Source organism: Desmodus rotundus, chromosome X, assembly GCF_022682495.2.
Source record: "Desmodus rotundus isolate HL8 chromosome X, HLdesRot8A.1, whole genome shotgun sequence".
Taxonomy (NCBI): Eukaryota; Metazoa; Chordata; class Mammalia; order Chiroptera; family Phyllostomidae; genus Desmodus; species Desmodus rotundus.
In genome coordinates, this window is record NC_071400.1 from 5882141 (window position 1) to 5909372 (window position 27232).

The 27232-nt window shown below is 42.4% G+C and overlaps 1 protein-coding gene across 4 annotated transcripts in view; it reads right to left on the reverse strand.

The window, feature by feature from the left end:
• Nucleotides 1-1106: 1106 nt before the first annotated feature.
• Nucleotides 1107-27232, reverse strand: part of OPHN1 (oligophrenin 1) — a 268416-nt gene continuing 242290 nt past the window's right edge. For 3 of the 4 annotated variants that reach the window (XM_071220302.1, XM_045191250.3, XM_024555326.4), the window contains 5 exons: nt 20611-20934; nt 10578-10743; nt 8723-8773; nt 6204-6245; nt 1107-4895 (listed from right to left, as the gene is read on the reverse strand). In XM_071220302.1, coding sequence (XP_071076403.1) covers nt 6212-6245; nt 8723-8773; nt 10578-10743; nt 20611-20934 — 575 coding nt within the window. In that variant the 3' untranslated portion in view covers nt 1107-4895; nt 6204-6211. The remainder of the gene's footprint in view (nt 4896-6203; nt 6246-8722; nt 8774-10577; nt 10744-20610; nt 20935-27232) is intronic. The other variant, XM_045191252.3, reaches the window with a different exon arrangement.

A 27232-nucleotide genomic window follows, 5' to 3' on the forward strand; every position in this document is an offset into this window, starting at 1 on the left:
AATGAGTTTGACACCTCTGCCTTTAGACGTGGGAATCCTCCAGACCTGACTGTTGGCAGCTGCACAGTGCAGAGTAGCTGGGCCTGGGATTAAACTTGTGCACAAGAGGAAAAAAAAATCAGTGGGGAGAGGAAATGGAGCCAGGTTTGGGGTCAGCTTCAATAGGGCGGTGGGGAATCAGCATGGCTAATTACAGGGCCAAGAGACATGACAATTTGTAGCCAATCAGGTTACACTGCATTGAGGAATACAAGAAATCAGGTGGTAGATAACATTTGGGAAGATCTTGAATAATCCACCAGCCCTGAATGGGTATATAGAAGATTCCATTCCTGAACAGCAAATGAGGCAGCCACTACCATCACTACTACCACTATTGCTGCTGAATAATAATAACTGAGCACTTATTAAGGGCCAGTCATGGTTATTTGGGTTAAATAACGTGCCCGTGGTGATTGAGGCATGAATATGGATGATGGTGTTCAAGTCTCTTCCAGGGTGGTTGAGACCAGGTGTTTTATCAGCAAAGGCTAGCAAAAAAGACACAGAAAGCAGCAAGGGAACATAGTCTCTAAGTGAGTCCCTCTAGACCACAGACCCAGAAGGGAGACAGAATTGAGTCCCACAGGATGGTAGTGGGGCTGGAGAAGAGGTGAGGGACTGTTGGAATACCCCACCTTCCTCACATTCTGATGGCTCTGGGAACTATTGGGCTGGCCAAAAAGTCCATTTACTTTTTTCTGTAAAATATAAGACATATTTTTCATTTTCACCAATAACTTTATTGATTTGGATATTTGGAGTATGTCGGCTATCTCCTGCCTGGGAGAACATTGACCATTCTCGATTAATGTCTTGATTTTATTGCTATCAACTTCAACTGGTCTACTCGACTGTGGAGCATCATCCAGTGAGAAATCTCCAGCACGAAACTTTGCAATCCACTTTTGATATATTCAGTCAACAGTCAGAGCACCTTCTCCACACACCGCACAAATCTTTTTTTTGCATTTCAGTTGCGTGTTTACGTTTCTTGAAATAATAAAACATAATATGCCGAAAATGTTACATATTTTCTTCCATCTTCAATATGAAAATGGCTACACAAAAATTCACCAGTTTTGGTAAGTTTTTTTTAATGCACGCCGATATGACAGGTGTCACAATAAAATCTAACAAAATTGTTTCAAATGAAGTTAAAGACAACTAAGCGCTACGTGAGCCATTTTACAGGGGGAAAAAACCGAACGAACTTTTTGGCCAAGCCAATAGAATAGAATTTTCCCAGTGAGATGGAAACCATGAGGGATTAGTAAGGGAATGGACTGGGTTTGCATCCTGAATTCACCATTTCCTCAGCTGTGGGACCTTGAGCAAATTATGTTAACTATTCTCTGCCTGTTTTCTCATCTGTAAAATGGGGTCAATACCAGTACTTACATCACAGGAATATTATCAGAACTTAGTAAACCTATGAAAAGCACTGTAGCAATGTCAAGCATCAAATGATCAAATGATATGGGGAACACACATCAATCACATCTTAGGCCTTTGGGGAAACTGCTTCTGCCCGCCCCCCAGATAGAATGCGACTACTTAACAGATTGATAACCAGTATCAAGGCCATCTAAGAACACATATATTCCACTTCCAAAGAGCCCATCACCCCTTGTACTCGTTACCAGTTTCTTTGGTGTGTTGCCCAATTGTGTGTATTGAGTATTTCAGATGGGAGAAGTTGGACAACACCAGGGTTTCTAACCATCCACACAGACTCTACCTCAGCATTAAGGTGTTAACAACCATGAGTCTTTATGCTGAGAGGTGGGGCTTCTGTAGGCAGCTGCTTCATGCCTGTTGTAAGCAGCAGTATGGTCTCCAAGAATACCCAATGTCCTATGTCCAGGACTGTGAGTACATGGTCCAGGAGATGTTGAAGATGCCATTTAGGTTATTACTGGCTTTAAAATAAGAAGATTGTCCTGGATTATCTGTGTGAGCCCAACAAAATCACCCCAATGAAAAGCAAGCCCTTAACAGCAGAGGCAAGAGAGGAAGTCAGAGGAAGGGGAAGCAAAAGGATTTCATGTGCCATTCACTGTTTCCTTGAAGATGGAAGAGGCTACATATCAAAAATAGGACCTCAGTCCCACAACAACAAGGACATGAATTCTGCTAACAACAGGTGAACTTGGAAAAGGGGTCAGCCCCAGCTGACAACCACATCCTGGCCCATACCTTCATTTTAGTTCAGTGAGACCCTAAGAGGAGAATCTGGCCACACCATGCAGAAATTCTGACCCATAAAAACCCTGAGAAAATAAACGGATGTTGTTTTACGCTGCTAAATTTGTAGTCATTTGTTACAGCAGCAGTAGAAAAGTGAAACAATCGTCTTGGGCCTTAATTTGTACATCTTTCAAATGGGGACAAACTCCCTGGTTTTAGCTACTTGATGGGACTGTTATGAGGACAAAATGATGGACAAAAGAGTGCTCTGCAGCTTCAAGTCATGAAACTGTGGGGATATACACCAATGGGGGTGGGCGGGAGTCAATGTGTTTTGATGCAATTGGGCTGAAGCAATTAAAAGCTTAGAGCTCCTCACATTCCCCAGAAGTGCTAAGGCCTTTTTGTTTTTGTTCTTTTAGTATATTTTATTGATTACACTATTATAGTTTTTCCCAATTTTTCCTTCTTAGCCCCCCTCTGCTCAGTAACCCCCTTCCCTCCAGCAGCATTCCGCTTAGTTCATGTCCATGGTTTGTGCATATAAGTACTTTGGCTTCTCCATTTCCTATACTATTCTTAAGGGGATTTTAAGTGCTGAGGATTTGGAGGGCTGCTCCTCCTCTCCCAAGGAAGCAGCACAGCATAGGAGAAAACAGAAAACCTAGGTCCCAATCTATTTCCTATCTGTGTGACCTTGGACAAGTTATGTCACCTCGCTGAGCTTCAATGAGGTGAGAGAAAACTCCTGTTCATTTCCTGTCTGCCACTCATCTCTTTGGGCAATTCTCACGTCCATTAGCTAAAGCCAACTGGCAATAATCTAACCCTTTAAAATGGAGAAGCAGACTCAGAGGGGAGAAGAAGGGAAGTGTCTCAGGCCACACACTGGAGCTCTGCCTGGACGATAGGGCTGTGTGAGGCCCACCTGAAGCCATGAGTGTGCACTCGCGATGGAAACAAAGTAGTGCCCAGATGAAAGGCCTATTCATCCTCCGCAGTGTGTGCCCTGCTACCGGAAGCAGATATACTGATTCTGGTAAACCAGTCACCCAAAGAGGTCGAGTTCGAAGACCCTTGCGTGGTACTCCACGCACCTGTTTTGTGCCACTGGCATCAGCAAAGGAACACAAGCAACGACGGCACTTGCTCTAGTGGCTTCCCTTTAACAAACAAATCAGAAAGGTCTACTCCTGAGATTTCTCACTAATTAGCCCTTTTGTGTTTTCCCATTGATTCAGACAGCAAATGAAGAAGACTAGGAGCTTTTGTCTGGGAGTATTTCATTTGGTGGAAAATATGAGGGGATCAAGAAAGAGGGTAAAAGCCAAACTCCTAAATAATAACCAAAATAATGACCACTAAAGCCACCCACCATAATACCCCTGCTAGGTAAGTGTGGTGTAATTGAAACAACCTTGGGTAGGAGCCCAAGGACCTGGAGTCTTCTTTAGACATGGCTCCTCACTTGCTCTGCCTGTTTCCCCAATGGTAAACTAGGCAGTTAGAGTAAATGCTTTTGCAAGGCCCTTCCAATCAAATACTTTATGGGTTGTAAAAAAAAAAAAGAGTCTTTTATCTCAAGGCTGTGGTTCTTAACCTTTATTGGGTCACAGGCCCATTTCAGTAGAATGTTATGGACATCTCTCCAGAACCAGCACGTTGTCCTGGAATTCTATATACCATTTCAGGGGCTCCATGATGTTCCTGCATGCATGGGCACTGGCTTAAAAACTGCTTCTTTCAGGAGATAAAAGAGCTTAACTGCAGAAGGCAAACACCATGCAACGTGACAGCTGCCTGGCCTCAATCCACCTTAACAGTTTTCCCCAGCATTTGACCCCAAAATGGAACTCCCGCAAGACAAACACAGTCACCCTTTTTTAAAGAACTGTTTTCAGCTTTTCTTTCCTGATTTCTTGGAAAGGAAGCTGCTAGGAGAAAACAGGCAGACGGTTAATTCAAAGAGTTGGAGGCTTCGACATGCAAAACGTGCTTTGCAGATTTGTCCTAAGTGGCTGTTTGCAAGAGCAGGAAGGCCACCTTCCTGAGTCCATGTGGAAGGTTGTTGGGGGGCATCACCCAAGCTGTCTAGCCCCACAGGAGCAGACAAGTTCTTGACAAAATATTGCAGCGCCAGAGCTCCAAGCTGGCACCAGACTCCATCTCATCAGTAAGAGGCATGTTAGGGTTCTCCAATGTTTAGCAAACTTTCCTACTTCCCTACTTCCAGGATAATCAATGGCCCCAACTCAAGTAGCTTTTAGTTCAGGGTAAGACCTTTGATATCAGTGGTTAGCCCCAAATCTTTGCATTTGATGACCTTTTGAGAAGGCAGGAAGTTCAGAGAAGAGTTGAAAACTGAGCTCCAATCTCCAGCTCGGGTGAATGGATAACTTGGTTTCTGCAGAGTCTGGCTTGAGGAAGATCAGACATTCACAGTCTATAGGAGCTCAATGTAGACTTTCTGAGGGGATAAAGACAGAATACAAAGGAGAATAAACCTGTTTTAGGACATGTGCCCTCTATTTATAGCATCCAAGAGCCTGATGGGGCAGGGCCAGGAAGGAGATGCTCTTCAGCACAAAATGACTCAGCACACAAGTGTTTGAAGAAGACCCTTTTAGAACCAGGAAAGGGTCTTATGAGGCCAAGGCTTTTACAACCTGAAAGGGAAAGAAGAGAATAGGAATTAGCTAGCTTGGGTCAAGCACTTAATTGCCACTTAACAGTGAGGCCTCTCTTGGTAGGTAGGTAACCATAAAATTGGTAGCTAACCTTCTGAATAATAGGGTCTGGCTTGGAAAAAGCCCCTGTGATTCTGATCCCATGAAACAGGCTTAAGACAGTGCTATACTCAGGAATGGAAATGTGTGCCTTTGGCCTCAACTCTAATCCCCAAAAAGTGTACTGGGGATTCAGAAGCCTGATACCTCTGAGATTACCCACCCCAACCCACCGTGACAGGGCTACTGCCTTTGGAGCATTTAGAGCACTACAATAATTCCAAACTTCCTTTTACTGAGACTTCACTTCCATGAAGGCGGATAGAGAAAAAGCTTATGTACCTATGCACCTCCAAAGGCTGGCAGCAATAAGAAAGAAAAGGAAGCCTGGGGAGCATATGGTAAGCTCTGCTTCAGACACCGCGATCTCATTTATGTGTGTATTGGTTCATGCTATGCCAGCAATCTGATAGTCAAACAATGAGAACTCCTTGATAAAGAAATTTCCATCATCTCCATGGCTCCTGTTGACCTTAGCAGTTACTTATCCCCTGTGAACTTCAGCTCCTTTATTTATTGAGTTAAAAATACATGGTATTCTCCTTATATCTGGCATTTGATATGGATCAAGTGAGCTAACGAATGTGAAAGTGCCTTACATTAGACAAATATAAAGGCCTAAGAAGGCAGTTTCAGGGGGTAACACTGAAATAGTGATTTTCAAAAAATAAGGTGGATTCTTGGTACCTGCTATAATTCCAAAAGAGAGGTTACTGATCTTCTTATAGACCCAGAGATTGCCAGAGTTAGAAGGTCCCAACCTTTTCATTTTATAGATTGAGTAATTGAGGCTCAGAGAAGGAAGTGTACTTGCCTAAAATGTCACAGCCCAGGATTCCTAATGAATTTGATTCAAAGGCAATTTATAAAACTATATTGTAGTCTTGCTAGGGGAGGAAGGAGAGAAGGATGGAAGGAACGAACGAATGAACGAAAGGAGGGGGGAGAGAGAGAAAAACAAGGAAAGAAGGAAAGAAAAGAAAAGAAACAAACAGATTTAACCAAGAATCTCAGAATTGGAAAGCAGTAAGGTTAAGGGTCGTATCATTATAGGGTAATGAACTGAGGCATGGAGATAAGTTTCCTCTCTCTGAATTGACACAGTATTCCAGTCTTCAAAAAGTCAGATCCCACAGAGATGGCTCATGTGTAATAAGGTTCCGTAACCAGGGGTGGGAGACTACATACCTGAGGCCTCAACTCTCATCTCCAGGAAGTCTGCCTTGAGAACTGTGGGTAAAGAAGGAAAAGACATTTCACTAAGACTCTAGAAATCAAAACTGGAAAGGCAAAGCAAGGTTAAGGGTGGTCCTTCCATGCCAGTGCCAATGTGGTCATTTTAAAAAATGGCTAAGTGATTCCACCCAGATATTTCAAAGCATCTAGCTCCATGCTTATAGCTTGGGCTACCTCTCTGGCAGATTAAGAGAGCCCAGTCTCCTGGACACAAGGACATCTTTCATGCACCAGACTTTGAGGACCGGACTATGGAAGCCTAGGGGAGCCCAGAGAAATCGCCCCAAGACCAGACACTACATTCTGTAATTATCTCTAAAAGGGAGAAGGGGCAAGGAGGGAGGGCAAATACCATGTGAATCATGAATCCTCCTGTGACTTGAAGACCAGAGCAGCACTGTCTGGCCTCTTTATGTGCTTATATCCATCCTACATTAGCCCTGTCTAGGGATAGCTGGAGGGAAACGACAATCCTGAAGAGTCAAACCCCATATAGCGTGGCCAGAATATGCTAGACAACAGCTGGTCCCAAGGTTGTATCTTCAGCATTGGTTTTTTCTTCTCTCTTAAGTCTATTTACACCTACTCCCTGAGTGATCATATTCCCACCCACGCTCTCCATCACCAGCAAATTCTGAGGACCACCCCTCAAAGAGCTTCTATTCACATTTTGGTATATGTGAATGCCCCCATCTCAGAAGTTCTACCCCTAAATCTCTGTAGGCACAGCCCCAACTACTAGTGTGAGTTGAGTTAACTAGCGGACATCTCTATCTGGATGTCCCACAGGGTCTTCGAAAACACTGTGTCCAAAATTGAGCAGAGCAACATTTCCACAAATGCTGTTCTTCCATGATTTATTATTGGTACCATCTACTTAATTATCCAAGTTAGATTTTTCTCTCTTAATCCTTCTCCAATGTTCCATGTTTAAAAAGTCAACAAGATATTATTGAATCTACCTCAAATCTCTCCTTCCAGCCCTGGCCGGGTAGCTCAGTTAGTTGGAGCGTTGTCCTGCACACCAAAAGGTTGTGAGTTTGATTCCCAATCAGGACATATGCCTAGGTTATTAGGTTGTGGGTTTGACCCCCGGTTAGGACACATATGAGAGGCGGCTGGTTGACGTTTGTCTCTCACATCGAATTCTGTCTCTCTCTGTCTCTCTCTCTCTCCCTCCACCCCCTCCATTCCTCTCTCTCTAGAATCAATAACCATATCCTCAGGTGAGGATTAAAAGAAAAAAATCTCTCCTTCCATTTCATGCCTACTGGCAATGCCATAGGTCAGGACCTCATCAACTCTTGCCAGGATGATTAGCCTCCTAACTGGTCTCCATGCCTCCAGTCTTAACTTTCCCATCTATCTTTCCAATTACTAACAGAATGATTATTTTTATAATTCAGCCAGCTCTGAATATGCATTGTCATGCTTAAAAGTCTTTCATAATTTCAATGATGGGGAGAAAATGCAGACAATTGTAACTGAATAAAAAATAAATAAAAGTCTTTCATAACTCCCAATGGACTACTGTATAAAGACCAAACCCCTTAGTATGTCATACAAGGCCTTTACGATCTGGCCCCAATCTGTCTTCGTGGCCTCAACTCCAGTTAAACTTTCCTCCTCTCACCCCCATATTCTAGCCAAAGTAGAACGCTAATCACTTCCTTAACCTGTGTTGCATAAACTGTTCAGCCTTACTGAGCCATCTTCCCCTCCCTTCTTGATGAACTACTTCCCATTTTGTTTTGAGGTTTGGGTTTTTTTTTTCTGAATTGTCACGGAAGGGAGATGAATGAGGGAATGGGGTCATTCAAATGTCAGGTGTACAAATGGGAAGCAAAAAGGGGTGGAGCACAGGTTAAACAGATCGTCATTTTCATCTCCATAGATGGATAAAGTAAGTTCTAAATAAGTAAACTAACAACAACAAAAAAGACCTACATTGAGTGCAAAGTTTTTGTAATACCATTTGGCATGTGAGCGCTGTGTGTGTGTGTGTGTGTGTGTGTGTGTGTGTGTCTATGAGAGAGGGTGGGGGGGGGGGGATGGAAAAGAAACCAGGGAGGCAAAGAGACAATATACACAGACAGATAAAGAAACAGAGACACAGGGAGAGGCAGACAGAAAGAGTGAAACAGACAGACAGAGACACAAAGACAGAAGCATAAACCTAAGTAGAAAAACACAAAGACAGACAGAAAGAGGCAGAATGATAGAGACACAGAAAGAAACAGAGTGTAAGAGAGACAAATAGAGTGACAAAAGATAGACCAACAGATACAGAAAAAAGACAGAAGCACAGGGGGAGAGAGACAGAGCTGTGGGAAAGAAAGGACAAACAGAGACACAGAGATAGAGATACAGAGAAATAGAGAAAGAGAATGGAAAAGAGCAAATCACATGCTAATGATGCATTTATTATTAAAAAGTGATTTTGTTTCTTTTCTGTCACCTATGTCTCTTACCTTCCTGTTTTCCGGGAAGCTGTTTCAAAGAACCTGGTCCTGGAAGCCACCCTGTAAACAGAAGCCAACCAAGCGCTTTGAGTTTCTCTAGAATACGTGTGAGAACCAATGGCTAATGGAAGAACAAGAGAATATGAACCAGATGGGCCACCAATGCAGGCCATGGCCTAGCTTGCAAAGGACCTGGGTCTGGGGAGAAACACAAGTATCAGAATGTGAAATGACTCAGAGACTGGAGGCACCTTCAAGGCTATGGTTGATACCACATGTTCCCCACTGGTTCAGAGCGGTCTAAGTATGTCGCCCACTTAGGCTATTCTTGGGAGAAATAACTGAAAGAGGTCCTAGGTTTCAAAGTATAATTTTTGGCATTGTGTAAATATGAGAGGTAACCTCCAAAAAACCTGGAAGTACGTTCTGCAGGGCAGGTCCCCTGTAATACAGTCTCCTCCTGCTAAGTGAGTGTTGTAGGAACCCATCTGTATCAGTGTACCAGCCGGCCTTGGTGTCAGAGGTTGTGTTCCGCTTTAGTGAATTTTTTTGAAGACCCTTTCAGTGTGTTTGCCCATTTCATGATGGGTGATTTACGAGCACACCTGCCCACACCACGCTGAGTGCTCAGCACTTTCAGACCAAAAATGGCATGACCCCCGTGCCCCACCCTCCCTATTCACCTGATCTCACCCCGAGCAACTTTTTTGTTTCCCTGGATGAAAAAAGTCCTCAAAGGGAAAAGTTTTGCCAATATGGGAGAGGTGAAACAAAAACAGTCAGAAGCACTAAAAGGCATCCAAATCGATAAGTTCAAAACACTGTTTTGAGCAGTGGAAAAATCCTCTCGATACGTGTATTGAATCCAATGGAGAGTACTCTGGAGGTGACTGAAGTTTAAACACGTAAAGATAAATACACAATTTTTATAAATAAATTCTGAGGTTTCTGAGGGGTCACCCTTCTTATAGTTAGCATTATGAGTCAAAATAGTGAAAGCTTTTTAAAAATTTGCCGCATTTCACAATTATGGAAAACAGGAGACACAAGAAAAAGAAACCCCGGGGGGAAGTATACTGAGAGGGATCCCGGGCGCTGCCTGAGGAGAGATCAGCCAGGCTAGCTGCGGCCAAGCCAGGCCGGTCCCTGGGAACTGCTGCGACCCCACTGTAGCAGCTTTAGCTCTGGCTCCGTGGTTTGCAGCCCAGCCTCAGAAAGGCTCACACCCTGCAAGAGGCTCTCTGGAGGATCTGAGTCATTTTGGAAGATTTTTTTAAAAAAATGTTCATTAAATTACTTTTAAGGACCAGTAGCAATAACAAGAAAAAAAGAAAAATTTCCAGAGCCAAGGGAGCATGAAAACCAAAGGTAATCTTATCACCCCTCAGAGTTCAGGACAGCTAGAAACAATGGGTGTCCTATTAGGCACTAATAGGACAAACTCTTCAGCTCAAACTCTTCAGGTCTGGGGAAATCTCGCCGCCTTCAGTGTTAGGTGGAGCAGTCTGAACAGGCCTGCTCTGGGCATTCCCCTAGAGTCCCAGGGGTGTCCAACCTTTCGGCATCTCTGGGCCACACTGGAAGAAGAGTTATCTCAGGCCACACATTAAATACTCAAACAGTAATGAAAACAAACAAACAAAAATCTCATAATGTTTTGAGTAAATTTACTATTTTGTGTTGGGCCACATTCATAGCCGTGCTGGGCCACTTGCAGCCCATGAGCAGGACACCCCTGTGAGGCTACACTGGGCACTGAATGGTGCCCCAGGGCTGTGCACTTCACAACCACAGTGGTGAAGCTGACAGCATTCCTGGTGGCCTAAGATGGGCCTTAAGTCAAGAATGAGGAATAACTACTTACACGGATGATGGGATTTCCCCTGCATTGCCAGCTACAAGATCTGGCTTTGGTTCTGTTTTCTGGGGAGTCGGCGCCCTGCAGAAAGGGTCAGGAGGCCTCACTGGGGGACGGATGATGGTTGGCTTTTCTCCTGGAGGCCGCACTTTGCTGAAACTGTCAGAGTCTGCTAGAAGAGAAAACAACAGCAAGAACTTGGATGGTTAGCCAGTGGAAAACTACGCAATATCAGAGTTATCTAGGCCGCCTCCTTTGGCACCCGTGTCTTTTTGGTCACTAACAACTCTGGATTTTTTTAAAAATCATTCTTTCAGCAGCTATTCCTTCAGAAAGTCTGTATGAACACCAGTTCTGAAGTGCATATTTATGTGACCTAAGGCATGTCACGTCAATTTGCTGAGTCTCACTTTTGTTATCCCTATAATCAAGACCAATAATATATTATTTTATAAAGATATTGAGAGAATTTAATTAGGTGCTAATATGTTCCGTATAGTGCCTGGCACTTATTAGGTGCTTAGTCAGTGCTGGATGATGAATGTGAAATTATTAAAGTCACCATCACCAAACCCCAGGCTTTTTCACTTAGGCCTTGACTACTGCAGCCATCTCTTAACTCGCCCGCCTGCCTCTGTGTCTCCAGTTTCCAGGTCAGTCCATATAAAATAAATATACATCATTTTAAAATCACTTTTAATAAAATATAAGCTTTCCTTTACAGGACAAGGGGACAAGGAAAAAATATATATTTTTTTAATTGTTCAAATACAGTTGTCTCCGTTTTCCCCTTGTCCCCCACCCTCCCACCTCCCAGCCTCGATCCTACCCCCGTTGGTTTTGTCCATGGGTCCTTTATACATGTTCCTTGATGACCCTTCCCTTCCCCCCACCCCATTATCTCCCCACCCCTGGTTATTGTCAGCTTGTTCTTTATTTCAATGTCTCTGGTAAAATGTATATTAGTTTTATAAGACATTTCTGGCAGCAGTGCGGTGAAATGGACGCACTCACACATTGCTGGTGACACTGTACCCTGGGCTCATTCTGTCTAGACAGCCGCCAGCAATTCTGGAACAATGTGGATGACATGCAAAATCATACATATGAGATAGTTCATAATCATTAATCCACTTGATCCACTTTGGGGATCAGGTCCAAATAAATTTAACCCCAAAGAAAACAAATTTAAAAAGTAACAATTGCCATAAAACCATGCTTCTTAACAGGAAAAAGTCAGACCCAACCACAAAGGCTAAGTATGAGTCAATTCTTACAAGCGTTTAACAGATATGTATGATGTACTTGGGCCTGATCAAAGAATATATGCATATAAAATACTATAAGTGAACAAAAGTGCACAGGAAGTGTTCACGGCCTGATGAACACCATGCGGAAATAGACACAACTATGCACAACTATGCAAGGGTGTTAATAGATCTCGATACTCATTCCATTTTTGTTAGTAAATCTTGATATTCATTAAGCTTTCTTCTATTAAAAAAGTTTAAGGTCAATGTAAAAAATATTAACTTTAATCCATATAATACTGTTGTCATGTCAGATTTACCCTAAGTATTTTTACATTGTTTTTCTCCTCCTTAGAAAAGTTCTCAGATGCTATTAAATGTACAGAATAAAGGTCAAACCCTTTAACATAAACTCAAGGCCCTCTATGAGCTGGTCCCCAGTTAGCATCCCAGGCACTAATTCTGGACCAGCTCCACTCTCATCAAATTGCTCCCCTCACTACCCTGTCCAAGCAAGCTCTTGACTGTTAGTTCTGGGTGAGACAGTCTGCTATAGTGGGAAGCACACAGAGTCTGGGGTTGGGCAGACCTGGCACTGAGGCCATGTCTTGCAACTTACAAGCTGTGGGACCTCTTTGACTCTCCATTTCTTCATCTGGGAAATGGGTTATAACCCGTCCTAAATTAGATGGCCTATAGAGAACGCCTCGCATACAGCAGGGTAAGTAAGTGTTAGACTCTGTCCTAGTTGTTCGATGTATGCCCCTATTCTCATGTCTTAACTGTATGGCAGGGGTGTCAAACTCATTTTCACCGGGGGCCACATCAGCCTCCCGGTTGCCTTCAAAGAGCCGAATGTCATTTTAGGGCCGTATCAATGTAACTACTCCTTAACTAGGAGCAAGGAGCTCTACATTCGGCCAAAAATGTCCTATTATGTTACAGAATTATGTTTATGACTTCGCAAGAAAAGACTTTATAATAAAAAAGGGACATTATTTGTGCCAGACCCCTGCTAGCCATTCTAACGAGGAAGACAGATATGAAAAGAAATAATGCTAATAATACAGTAAGATTGGTGTTCTAATGGAGGAATGAAACAGGTACTATTCATGTACACATGTATAAATTCTGTCTCCTCATCTAGACTGCATCTTGCATTACTGGCCATGCCAGTCCCCTTAGCACCAGGCTATGTACACTGGAAAAAAAAAAGACCCAAATTTTAAAAATAATCTGACTCTTCTAACACACTTTATGCCAGATCAAAGCACTCTCCCAGGGAACTATATGATGTTCACAATAAGCTTGGAAGGGAAGATCAGATGGATTTTACTTGTCATCTCCACCTTACAAAGAAGGAGACTGAGGTTCAGAAAGGTGACTGACCCACCCGCAGTCACAGAGGTAAGTGGTAGAGTGATGACTGCATCTCCTGTTCTTCGCAGTGTCTGCTGTTTTGTTATTAGTAATAATTAAAAATTACAAATAATAATAGTGGTAATCGTGGTAAAATAATAGTAAAATTTTAGCTACCTTTTTACTGAACACCTGCTCTGCTCCAGGCACTGTGACACTATACTCAGAACTTTATGCACAGATTCTCATTTATCACTGGCTACCACCCTATAAAGTAGAAAGTATTATCTCTGTTCTACAGTTGAGGAAAGAGAGATGCAGAGATGAGAGGTAACCTCACAGTTAACTGGCAACAGATCCAGGTCCATCTAATTTCTGAAGCCCATGTATTCCCACGTATGAGTGGCTTTCAACTGTGGATTCACACGGGGCACATTAAAACCATACAGTACCTGGGCCCAATCCTCAGAGATCCTAGTTCCATTGACTGGGGTAGGACCTGAGTATGGGTATTTTTAAGAGCTCCCCAGGATGCAGTGTATAGTCAGGATTGAGAGCCACTAGGCCTGCTCACTGCAGATCACAGATTACCAGAGCTGACAACGCTCTTCCGTTTCTACTGGTTACTGGAGGGGATGTTGGACGGGAAGTACAGGCTGCAGTCAGAGCCAAAAAAACATTTATCCTAAAGCTGTGGTCATCCTAGGGCTATCGCTTCCCTTGATGAGAGAACCAGATATCAATCTCCCCAAATATGAACCCCATCCTTCCCAAGTTACAGCCATATCTAGATGGACATCAACCCAAGGCCTTGGAAAACAAATGTCATTAGCCTTGTGTCCTCCTAGGTCCTTTACTGGGAGCTCCGACTTGATGGTGAATTACAAGTCAAACTTTGAAGTAGCAGCAAAAGGTTTTCTTGGTTGAAAGTGCCCCATGTTTTTCTAACTTGCCACAATAAAGCCACAATGTCAAACTGAGGAGGCAGGGACGGAAGAGTCATTTAACTGCGAGTCAAGAGAGCTGGATTCTAGTCTTACTTCTAAAACTAACTTGCTGTGTGACCTTGAGCTGACCACTTCCCTACTCGTACAACATGGACTTGGATTGTTTTCCAGATCAATGCATCCATGATATGTCTATAGACATATATTTCTCCCTGCTGATTTTATAGGCTGCTTTTGAGTACCCTGGAGCCCAGTTCTGATCATGTACTTAAGGAGCTTGAAAACAAATCTAGATAGATAGACAGAGAATTACACTTACACTTAGATCTGGTTTCATAGTTCCCTGTTGCCTGCAGAATAAACTCAAATATTTTTGACTTGGAATTCACTACCCTCTTCCATTTGGTTTCAACTGATGTTTCTGATCTACGTGTCCATCACAGTTCTTCACAAAGCCTACAGTCCACACAAAAAGTATTATTTGTTGTTCCACATACATTTCTTACAATCAATCATCTCATTCCCAGATGCCCTTTACCTCATTCCCACATGCCCAAATTTGCATCACCCATCAACATTCAGCTGAAGTAAAGTACCTTTTCAGAAGCCTAAGATGTTCCGAGTTCCTTTGTCTGATTCTTAAGGCACTTGTTATCTTGCGCTGTGACTCAGACCTCTTTGTTCTGGTGGCTCTATCTCCCCTATTAGGATGGGAATAACCTGAGAGCAAGATCCAGGTAGAATTCATCTCTGTATTCACCAGAGGCCTAAGTAAATTGCTTCTCATGCAACTGGTATTTAAGAAATATTGATTGAATCAAGAAAAATGTAGTTCTGCGCATTAAAGGACAGTGAAAAAAGCTTCGCTTTTTTAAGTCCCCACTTGTGCCATCTGTGATACACACAGACACGATATACCCAAATTCCAGGGCTATTCTAAAACCTAAATGGAAAGGTGTTCAATACACTGGTATTTCTTGAGGGCTTTTGGCCCAGCCTTATGTTCTCATTAGAAACCCACACAAATGATCTAACATAGACTTCGCCCTCCAGAGGTTTACAACTGAGTTGGAGAATGAAGTTACTCTTACAGGAAATGTGTGAAGACTATAAGTCGACACCCATATTAGAGGGCTAAACTTGGGTGCAAAAAGAAGTAAGGTAAGGGAGAATTTCTGGGGTAGGATTGTCAGAAAGCTTTGCGGAAGGAATCAGACTTGAGCTGGACCTGGAGGGAGGGCTGAGAATCCTTCTTCGCCTCTTCCCCTCAACAATGGTCTTCCTCTTTCTGCTTGTCTGTGACATGGTCAGAGACAGGCTGAGGGTGGAAAAAGTAGTTCTGAGCTTTTATGGCATCCATATTTGAGGCCTGAGGTTTCTTTTCATAAGTTCCAGAATACAGAAAATTATACCTCTGCCATCTTCCATGCCCGCCACTTCCTGGGAGGATGTTACACACCCCGTAGCATCATCATTTGTTTAACTTCTATTATATTACCAAATACTTTGTACACCTAATTTATAATTAAACGTCACAAAAACCCTGCCCGCAACATAGGCACTGTCCTCACTTACAGTGGAGAAAACTGGCTCAAGGAATTGAAGTTTGCCTAACGAAGATCATGTAGTTAGTAATTAGACTCCTATAAAAGCAGAACAACTGCTGCCATTTTACTGAGTACACATTATGTGCCAAGCGCTTAGATATTTCATTGTTACTGCAGCCCTATGGGCACAATTACTATCTTCACATTACGAATGAGAAAACGAAGGCTCAGAGAGACTGTGGCCTGTCCAAGGTCCCACAGCAAGGATGACGCAGGACTCAAACTCAAATCCAGAGACCCTAGAGCCCAAGTCCCATTCGAGACTCCACTGAGCCTTTGAGCCTATGGTCTTTCAACCAAACTGTACTTCCTCTTTCTTTCTTTTTAACTTTGGTCCACAACCTGACTTTTACAACACATTTGACCTCCCTCTCCAGCCCAACCTGTTCCCTCCCTCCCCATTCTCTGTTAAATGACAACCAAAGAATCTTAGCATTTGTAGACCTGACGGGCTATCAGTCTTCAACCTTAAGCAACTGTCTTCCACCTTTCCTTATAGCCATCTACACCCAACCTGAGGGCACCGAGTAGGCGAGATTGTTTCCTCATGTAGATTTCCCCGGTCTTCTAGAATTATATCTTTCTTTCTATGATATATTCACTTAAAAGCCTCTTACCTCCTTTAGCCACTAATTGCCCTTTTGGATCGATCTGGAGGTAGGCTCCAGGAAAGGCAGAGAATGAAAACCAAACACAGTAGATTTTTAAAGCATAATGAGTCCAAACAAGAAAATCTGGATAATGGCCGGCACAGCCCATCACTGCAAGAGCAAGTCTGTTCTTAATACTTTTAGAGCAGATGTAAATACCACTTAGAACATGAGACACCCCATGGAGAACCAATGGCCCTGGGGCAGGGCAAGGCCTAACAAGCAGTATTTTTTCAAGCCCAAGAGCACGTCATGAGAACGAAGTCTTTTTCTCTCCCATAAGACAGAGGAAAAGAGCTAAGAAGCCCCTGCTCCGCCAAACCCTTATGTCATAGGGTCCCAGTGTGGATGTATTCCCCACATTCATCTCAGAATCTCAGACACAGAGAAGGGCTCCTTGCCCCCTGCACCTAGTGGAATTTGTTCTCACCGCCCCCCTCCGGAACATGGGTCACACTGGACTGGGACTGACTGCATACATGGCAGCCTCACCATGAACCTCTGCAAAACAGGAACCATGGACTCTCATCTCTGTCTCTCCCACTGCATAGCACTGTGTCTGAATAAGTTAACAAATACATGCAAGTATATGTCTTCCCCTTCCGTTCCCCAGAGGAAAGCCTGAAGCCCCTTTGCGGAAGCTACACAAATGCCCTTTTTTCCAAAGCCTGGCCTGGTAACAGACAGTAACTTCAAAGGAAGGGAAGAAATTGGGTTTGTATCAGTGTGTTTCCCCCAAATGAAAGGTTCTTTATTATTATTATTATTATTACTTTTTATTTTTTAAATTTTTTTATTGTTATTCTATTACAGTTGTCCCAATTTTTCCTTCTTTGCCCCCCTCCGCCCAGCCCACCCCCCGCTCCCACAGTCAATCCCCACACCATTGTCCATGTCTGTGGGTCACTCATACATATTCTTTGACTAGTCCCTTCTTAGAAAATAGGAAGGGGAAGGTAGCTAAAACCACTTAAAAATAAAACTGTGGTACCCAAGCAGTCTAGGCTTAAGCCCCATGCATACATCTTACTATCTGGGTAGCTAGGCAATTTACTTCACTTTCTCAAGCCTCAGTTTCTCCATCTAGGAAATGGGGAGAATAAAACCTATCTCACAGGCCTATCGCAATGACCAGATACAACAGAAGAAGAGAAAGTATGCGGTTCCACGTCTGGAATAAAAAAGAGCCCTTGACAAAAGGTACATCAGCAAACAATACTGATCTTATTATAAAGTTGACTTCCACGGAACAAAGCAACTTAACATGCACCTTGCTGTTGCTATTTTTAATTGCTATGGACAAATATGGAGACTATCAAGTCCACTGGAATGCTGGATCGACACAAGGGGCAAAGGTAGAGCACAGGGCAGTGGCATAGTTGGATCACTAAAGGAATGGGGTCTGTGCAGTGACCCTCAGGATGACAAGCAAAGCTCTGAACAACACAGGTGAAAGGGAGTGACAACTGCAAGGTGCAGAGTAGGTCAGCTGGGGTGACAGCTCCCTCCCTCTGACACTGCCACGCAAGCCGCTGGCTAGCACCTGGGACTGACAACTATCAGTTATAGCTTAGAGTCAGCTTTTTACAGCTTTGGCTTGATTGATATCTGCTCTCATGCCTATAATCTATCATTGGAGGTGCAACCGAAATGGGAGGAAGCAGAGAAGTAGGAGGTGGGAGCAGGCAAGGTTCAAAGAGGCAACAGCAGAGGTTTGATTAATTTCCCATCAAGACCAGAACTAGTCTCAGTCATGCTTTCTGTGACCGAGGCTGGAGGCATGGGGCTTCAAAAAAAGCTGCATCACGCTAGCCTGTTGCTAACTTATTTGAGGCAGAAAGCAATTGCAGCCAGGCAATGCTGTGGCAGAAATTTCTATAGTCTGGCTGACACTGAACAGTCACTGTAAGGTCAGTACTTATAGTAACCGAAACCATTAGATCAGAGCGGCGGGTACCAGCCACGTGGAGCAGGACTGTGGAGGAAGGGGATGAAGGGAATGCCGCTGGGATTTAGCTTTGCCACAGAAGTTGAACTGATTTCAGTAGAACTGATAGGGAGGGCTAAGTTACCGTGTGTGCTGAGTTCACAGGATCTGGCTGACCTTAAGGCTTGGCGACAGGCAAGACAAAGTTTACTGTGATGAACATAAGCTAAGTTACACAAACTCTCTACCAGATTGATGTGAAGGTCAATATAGGACATAAATTGAAGCAGGTATCTACGTAGAAGTCTGGCCTTACTTGGCTACTTCCCAGAAGAGGCAAATCTTACAGAAGGAAAGGGCAGGGGCAGGGAATTAATAGCACATTTTTAATATTGATTTACATCAGATTTTTTTTTGTTATGCATTTTTACCGTAGCAATAATCCTGAGCAGTGAGCTGTTTCTCCCATTTATAGGCATGGAAACCAAGGTGCAAAGAGGTTAAATAGCTTAACTATAACCATACAGATGCATCAGCAGATTGAGCCAGAGAATAAATGCAGAGTCAGTTAAACATCAGGAAAATCTTAAGGGACCCCCAGTGAAGAGCTCTCACTGAATTGTGTCCTGTTATATGCAACAACCTATGGGAGAAAACGCTTCTCAGAAACACTCTCTGGCCTCGAAAGCAGAAGAGTCGTGCTTTACTTGAACCACTGGCTTGCTGTTGTTACCTTAAAAACTTGGACTTAGATAACCATTGTGGATTTTTTCCCTCTTTTTGTTTTCTCTAGAAAGTTTGGAGCCGAATGTTCCAGCAAGTGGGTAAGGCTTTACGGCAAACATTTTGAGTACGAACTCCATTCTTTGCATCTTCCTACTATTACACCATTTCCCCCTCTTGACCTCAACTTGTCTTACCTGTACTCTAGAATCTAAGGCTGAGGTCAGTAAACTTTTTCTGTTAAGTACCAGATAGTTAATATTTTAGGCTTTGAAGGCTACAAAGTCTGTGCTGCCAGTGCTCAATGCTGCTAACATAGTGTGAAAGCAGCTCCAGGCAGTACGTAAATGAAGGGGCCTCAGTCCTCGCACAGGGAAATGGGAATTTCATATATTTCTCTTGTTATGCCACTATATTTCTCTTGAGTTTTTCTCAACCATTTAAAGGCCATGGTTTAGCTAAATCCTGATAAAAGTCTCAAGCAGGCAGGGACCTTGTCTGTCTCCCTCACTCTGATGTCCTCGACAGAGAGAACGGGGCCAGGCATACAGGAAATACTCAATAAATATTTGTTTATTGAGTAAATCATTCTCACTGTTTTAAGTTCTTATATTTTTCTATATTATGAAATGCCTTAAATCATTTTTGGAAAAAGACAGGATATAAAACATTAGGCACGTTTTTACAAGTTTATCTAGCTAGCAAGTAAAAGAATCCAGGTTTGGATCTAGGCCTCTGAGATATCAAAGTCCACATTTCTTTCCATTACACCCTACTATCTTCAGAGACATATACTCCCCGCAAATGCCCCACCTCCCTACGTGAGTCTCTGCGTGCAATAGCTGATTAAATTTGCAGAACCAGCCACATCCTGAATTTGTAATTTAAAAAGTTCAGAGTTTTGCAGAGGTTGTGTTCCTTTGTCCCTATTTCTACAAAACTAGAGAGTGAGAAGCAGAAAACAATAGTTCACAGATTCAAAGCTTCTTATAGAAAGTGAAGGTGGTAGTTGAACCTGATCAGAAAAAAAACCCCATAGGCTTTGGTGCCTACCAGATTTGGTGAGATTTGGTACACAGCGCTGCCAGTTAGTAGCATCTGGCAAGTCATGTACCATTAGCAGCCTCAGATTTCTAGTAGAAATAAAAACCAACAATAATACATTCTTCACAGTAAGGTTCTGAGGGTCAAACATAGTGTATCAGTACCTAGTACAGTGTCAGGCACACAGAAGATATTTAATATATGGCAAGAGTAGCAATAATAATATTAATAAATAGTAACATTATTATTAATTTACTCCAAAACTAATGACTGCCGCTACGTGACAGTTAGGCATTGTTCTGAGCACTTGGAATACAGAGGTAAATAAAACAGGCTAAATATCCCTGTGCTCCTGGAGCTTACCTTCTGGTAATCATTGCAAATGGTTTTTATGTTCTTTTACTACCATTCCAATATCAGTGCTAGTAAAATGGAACAGATTTCTACTTAAATATCTCCCATTTTAGAAAGATCTCGAAGTGCAAAGTAGTTATGGTCAGTTCTGGTTCCCATGGGATTCGCAGGCACTTACCCTCCTTGGGATAAGGCTGTGGCCGAGGGGCTGGTCTCTTTATGTGGAAAGACGGGGCCTTGGTGGGCCCAGAACCTGGCACAGGTCCATTGGTGGCCTTTGGCATGGCCTTGGTCCCTCCATCCTGCAGCCTAGACACCAACTTCCCGACGTCCACCTCAGGGCAGGAATCCAATTTGCCGTCGGAAACAAGCCTGCTTGGTGACTTCCTCCCAGGATCAGCTTCCCCACTCTTCTGCATAGGCAGGTTGGGATACTGTGGCAGTTTGGGGGGTTCTATACTGTTGGTGATAGTACCATTGGGCGTTTGATGTGGGATTTCATCTAGGAAAAGTTGGGGCAAAGAGGGGAGATTAATGATAACCTTTATCATGTTTTTGTTTTATATATGCACACATGGTATTGAAAAATTGTACACATTGGGTGGATAAAATCAACAATACCCCACAAAATCAGTCTGTTCATACCCCAATTCACATGGGGGTCACAAGTCACATCAACTAGGGAATTTAAGATCCAAGTATCATTTTCACTACAATACACCAAGATGCTTTATTAAAAAGGTATATGTAATTCAAAAGGAAGTTGAGTCCCTAATCAATTGTATATTCTATTAATTTTCTTAAAAAGACGTGTTTCTCCTTAACTATTTATATTGCCTTGAAAAGTAATTTGTAAAGATCTCTCAAATTTCAGGTTAATAAACTTAACAGAATTTAAGTTCCTTCCTTATCCTCGTTAAAAAAAAACCAAAAAACCCCAACTAGCCATTTTACGTTCTTCTAGCTTTTGTTGTCTACAATTCCCTGTGACAATAGCTTCTGTTGTTCTGTTGTTCTTACTTAAACATTTCAGACTGTAATGAGGGCCGGAGACACTCTCCCTAGAAAAAATTATCCTACAGAAGTCTATGCAAAATCTTTAAAACCAATTTTCAAAACTGAATGCAGTGCCCTGAAACTCTCCCCAATTCCCTGGTTGAGAACTCGTTCTATAAGGAGACTGTCACCTGCCTTATTAACAGAAAACCTGGGTCAGGGTATAGTGGTGAAGGACACAGGTTCTGGTCCCTTAAATGAGACCCGAGAGACATGTCAACCAATTGTAATACCTGGATCTTATTTACATCCTGATTTTTAAAAACAAGAAATATGAGAAAATGAGAATTTGAACCCTAATTAGATAGGTAGTGATCTTAAGGAATTACTGGGTTTTTTTTTTTCTTTTCTTTTAGGTACGGTGATGGCATTGTGATTTTGGTTAACAAGGGTGTTCATCGTTTAGAGCTACATACTGAAACACTGGTGGGCAGAGTGGCATGAGGAATGGGGTGGGGCAGTGGGTAGGGGTGTAGATAGACCACGACCGGATGGATGGTGCTAAATGTCAAAGCTGGGTAATAGGTACGTGGGGAGAATGTTAATCATTTTTGTTTTTCAACTTATGTTTATGCTTGAAACTCTGCATCACAAAATGTTCACAGAAATGCAGGCTCTGAAGCTAGGTGCCAAGGTCTGATTCTTAGTTCTGCTTCTTACCTACAGTAGGATCTTGGCCAAGTTCATAATCTCTTTGTACCTCAGAGTTTCTCCACAGTGACATGGGAATAACAGTACCTACCTCTCAAGGTTGTGGTCAGGATTACATGAGATGGTACACTTACTTCAGTAGCTGATACATAATAAACACCCCATAATTGTTAGGTACTATTTATACTCTTATGCTCCAAGTGGGCAGCGAGGCAAAAGTTACCACATGGGAATGAAGGGCTAAGTCTTGCTACAGACTCCCCCCCGCCCCGAAGAGTCTTCTTCTCCTTGGGAACCTCTTCCCAATCACTGCTGCCATCAGCACAGAGGTCAGGGCCAAGAGGAGTTCCGCCACACTTCCCCTCTCTGGCCCCAGGGTAGATATGCCACCCTGACTGTCTTAACCCTAACACAATTGCTCTAACACTACAGCAGCCAAACAAGAAAATTACCAAAGGCTCACAAATATGAGCAGGGACATAAACACAGGAGTGCCGTGTAACTAGATCCCGTGCTACCAGGACATGCCTTGTGGTGGAGGCCACCTTTAAACCTCCAGCACCCACGAGTGCCTGCAAGCACATTTACCCTCAAACCAAGGAAGTGACCAGTGACAGGAATTCCTTCTCCCACACGCTCTGGGCCCAACACCTCAGTTACATGTTTCCATCTGAATACTTACGGATCCTGGTGGAGAGACCCTAGAAAATTCCATCCCTGCTCTCCTTGAGGGGGTACAACAGGGTATGGCCATGCCCGACAGGTCCTGACAGAATCATCACCATCTTAATAACAGTGTAAGAGTACAGTCCCACCAAGATGTTCACCTACAGTGTCAGAGACGCCACTGCTTCCATGTGGGAAAGGATCTTTTCCTAGTTCACAGAAAAAGAAGATGGAATGACAGCAGCAACAGGGACTCTGAAACTAGGCCCTTATGCTCAGGGTAACCATTTCTAGTTTTTGTGATATGTTGATTATTAACGATAAAGTGGTGACGATAATTATACTGACAGTGATAATTATGGTAATGATATCAAATACCATTATTTGAGCACTTTCTTTGTGCCAGGCCCTGGTCTAAATACTATACATGGATTATCTCATGTAATCTTCAAAAACAACTAGTCTATAAAGTAGTAAGTAAACTTGTATTAGTGTCCCTTTACAGATAAGGAATCTAAGGCACTAAGAGACTCAACGTTACAAAACCAGTGTGGCAGACCTCGTTTTCAAAGCTTGAAGTCTGTTTCCAGAGTCCACACTCTTTCTGAAGAGAGAGTTCGTCGCTCCTTCAAATAATGAGAGCTCAGTATCATCCCTTTTTCCTAAACAGACATCTGTTTCCAAAGGAAAACACACAGACCAGCTTCAGAAACTGCAGAGAACGGGAATAAATCCTTATCAACCAGGGAGGCCTCACTAGGCAAGTCGCCAAGTGGAGGCCTCTCTTCTATGTGTGGGTAAGTGGCGGGGAGGAACTTCGAGAGGCTGCACACTAGTCCAGCAAGAGAAATAAATCAACTATTATCACACAAGTAGAATCATGAAAATAAGTGCTATGAGGAGGACAATACCAATTCTGCCTGATGGGCTGTAGAAGATCTTGTAAAATAGGTCACATTTGAGATGGTAATTCCAGGATTCCAATAGGTGGACAAAAAAAGGGAGAAAGAGATTTCAGAAACAGAACAACTTGGAGGAGTGAAAGATCATGGTCTAAGTAAATGTAAAACCAAAACAAAAAGTTTAGTGTGGCATGATCATAGAAACCACTGTTAGATGAAAAGTGTGGGTAGCTGGAGATGAGGGTTTTCAGGGGGTTTGGGGGCTATATTTTCAAGGGCATAAATATCACGTTCAGGAATATGAACTTTATCATTGGGGTACAGAGGACCCTAACTTTTTTTTTTGCATGGAAATGGCATTGTTACATGTGTTTTTCGAGTATCCTTTTAAATTCATTATGAAAAGTAGAGTGGATTAGAGAAATCAGAGGTAGGAGGACCAGATAGGGGACTGCTGATGAGAAGGATCTAAACTGGGGCAGCAGCAGCAGCAGAGAGAGACAGATTCAAGAGATATTAAGTGGGTGGGTGGACAGAGCTTATATGTGCAGATATGAAGGAGTCCATGATGCTGGTGAAAGGACTTACTAAAATACTGTTGTATATACAAGTGGAACCAAAAATGTAGGGGAAAAATAATGCATGGCTACTGGTAAAGAACCATGGTGAATACAGGTGAGTAGAAGAATTGGTTCCTTCTAAGAACAGTGTTCAGGTAGGTTACAGGAAGTACAATATTATAGTACACAAGGGAGCTCTAGAACCAGATGAATACAAACTGTTACCCCATCATTTAGTAGCTATGGGAATTGGGCAAACTACTCAACTTCTCTAAGCCTCTGATGCCTTCACTATAAAATGGATCTCAATACACCTACCTCACATGGGAAGTGATGAAGACTCAGTGAGTATGGATTCACACCCACTTAGGATATTTGTAATTCAAAGGATAACAAGTCATGGAAACGACCTAAGGGTCTGTTGACAGATGAATGAGTCAAGAAAATGTGATATTTAGCCTCAAAAAAAAATGATATCCTATAATTTGGAACAATATGGAAGACATTATGCTAAGTGAAATAAGCCAGACACAGAAAGAAAAAACAGCAACAACATGATCTCCTTTATATGTAGAATCGAAAATGTTGAATATATATTAGAAGGGAGAAGAATGGTAATTACCAGGGGCTGGGAGGGGTTTAGGAAACAGGGAGATGTTGCTCAAAGGATGCAAAGCAGCAGTTATGGAGGATGAGTAAGTCTGGATATCTAATGTATGGCATGATGACTACTGTTAATAATATGTATTAAACACTGGAAATTTGCTAATAAAGTAGATTTTGGGTGTTTTCATTAAAAAGTAGTATCTATGCCCTGGCTAATGTGGCTCAGTGGATTGAGTGCCAGCCTTCAAAGCAAAGGGTCACTGGTTCAATTTCCAGTGAGGGCCCGTGCCTGGGTTGCGGGCCAGGTCCCAGTAGGGGGCATGTGAGAGGCAACCACACACTGATGTTTCTCTCCCTCTCTTTCTCCCCACTTCCCCTCTCTAAAATTAAATAAAATAGACTTCATCTTGGTCTGGGGTATGAAGACAGCTTTTACTAACAGGAATTGCTGATGGATTAAATGTAAGATAAAAGGGAAAGAAAGTAATCAAGGAAGATTCCAAAACTCTTGACCTTAGCAACTGGGTGACTTAGCAACTGGATGGGGGAGACCAGAGTAAGAGCAGGTTGAGGAAAACTATGGAATCAAGAACTGTGTTTTTGTACATTTTATTTTTTGAATATTTTCATTTTTTTGAATTTATTGGGGTGATATTGGCTAATGAAACCACACAGGTTTCAAGTGCACACTCAGTTATACATCATCTGCACTCCACATCGTGCTTGTGCCGCTCAAAGTCAAATCTCCCTCATGTCCCTTTATCCCCCCTGCCTGCTTCCACCTCCCCCACCCCCTTTCCCTCTGGCTATCACCACACTGTTGTCTGTGTCTATGTGTCATATATATATATATATGTGGCTTAATCCCATCATCTTTTTCACCCAGCCTCCCCTCTGACAGCTGTCAGTCTTTTCTATGTATCTATGCTTCTGTTTCTATTTTGTTTGTTCATTTATTTTGTTCATTAGATTCCACATATAAATAAGATCATATGGTATTTCTCATTTTATTTTATTTTTTTAGTTTTTAAAAATTTTTCATTGATTGATTTGAGAGAGAGAGAGACATCGATTTGTTGTTCCACTTATTTATACATTCATTGGTTGCTTCTTGTATGTGTCCTGACTGGGGATCGAACTCACAACCCTGGCCTATTGTGGTGACACTAACCAACTGAGCTACCCAGCACAGGCTCGCATTTGTCCTTTTTAAATTGGAGATTCCCATGAGATACCCAAGGATAACTATTGAACAGGGAGTTGAGATGGAAATATGGGGGTAATAACAGTCGTACATACATTAATTTGGACATAATCCTCAAATTGAATATGCTTCAAAGTTGTGAAATTGAATGAGATCATACAGAAAACGAACATAGAGAAGTAGACTTGAAAAAAAATCTGGAACCTTCCAACATGTAGAAGTTGGAAAGAGAACGAAAGCTAGAAGAGCAGACTAAGATAGGTATGTCCATCTTTCCTATCTTAAGGTAAGATAGGTAACATAGCAAGGAGCATTTTTGGTGTCCCGAAAGCCAAGTAAATAAAATGTTTCAAGAAGAAAGAGTTAATCAACTATGGCAAATGCTGTGCACAAACTGAGTATGATGGGAACAGTGGAGTGGCTGGCCATTTGGTTCGGCCTCATGGAGACTGCTGGTAACCCTGACAAAAATGGTCTCAGTAGAGTGGTGGGGAGGGAGGCCCATTTAGAATGAGCGCAGTCTGCATACTAAGCAATTATTCCATTGAATGGCATTTATTTTTTCACATATATCTCTCTTCATTTACTCTATAAACTCCTTGAGCACAGAGACTGTATCTTAATTCTGTGTAGCACTGTACCTGATAGAGAGTAGTTATTGAATCTATGTGAGCTGATTTTCTCCCCATATTTACTGATATAATTGACAAATAAAAGTTGTATGTAGTGGGTTGGCCAAAAAGTTCATGTAAAAGACATGACACGTTTTTCATTTTCACCAGTAACTTCATTGGTTATTTTCAGTATGTCGGCTCTCTCCCATGTGGTAGAACATTGATTGTTCTCAATTAATGTCTCTATTTGATCACTACCAACTTCAACTGGTCTACCCGACTGTGGAGCATCATCCAGAGAGAAATCTCCAGCACGAAACTTCGCAAACCACTTTTTTGCATTTTTACCTTTATTGAAATAATAAAGCATAATATGCTGAAAAGGTTGCTTATTTTCTTCCATTTTCAATATTAAAATGGCTGCACAAAAATTCACCAATTTTGATCAGTTTTTTTAAATGCATGTTGATATGACAGCTGTCACAGTATAATCTAACGAGCTTGTTTCAAACAAAGTTAAGGACAACTAAGCGCTTGTAGA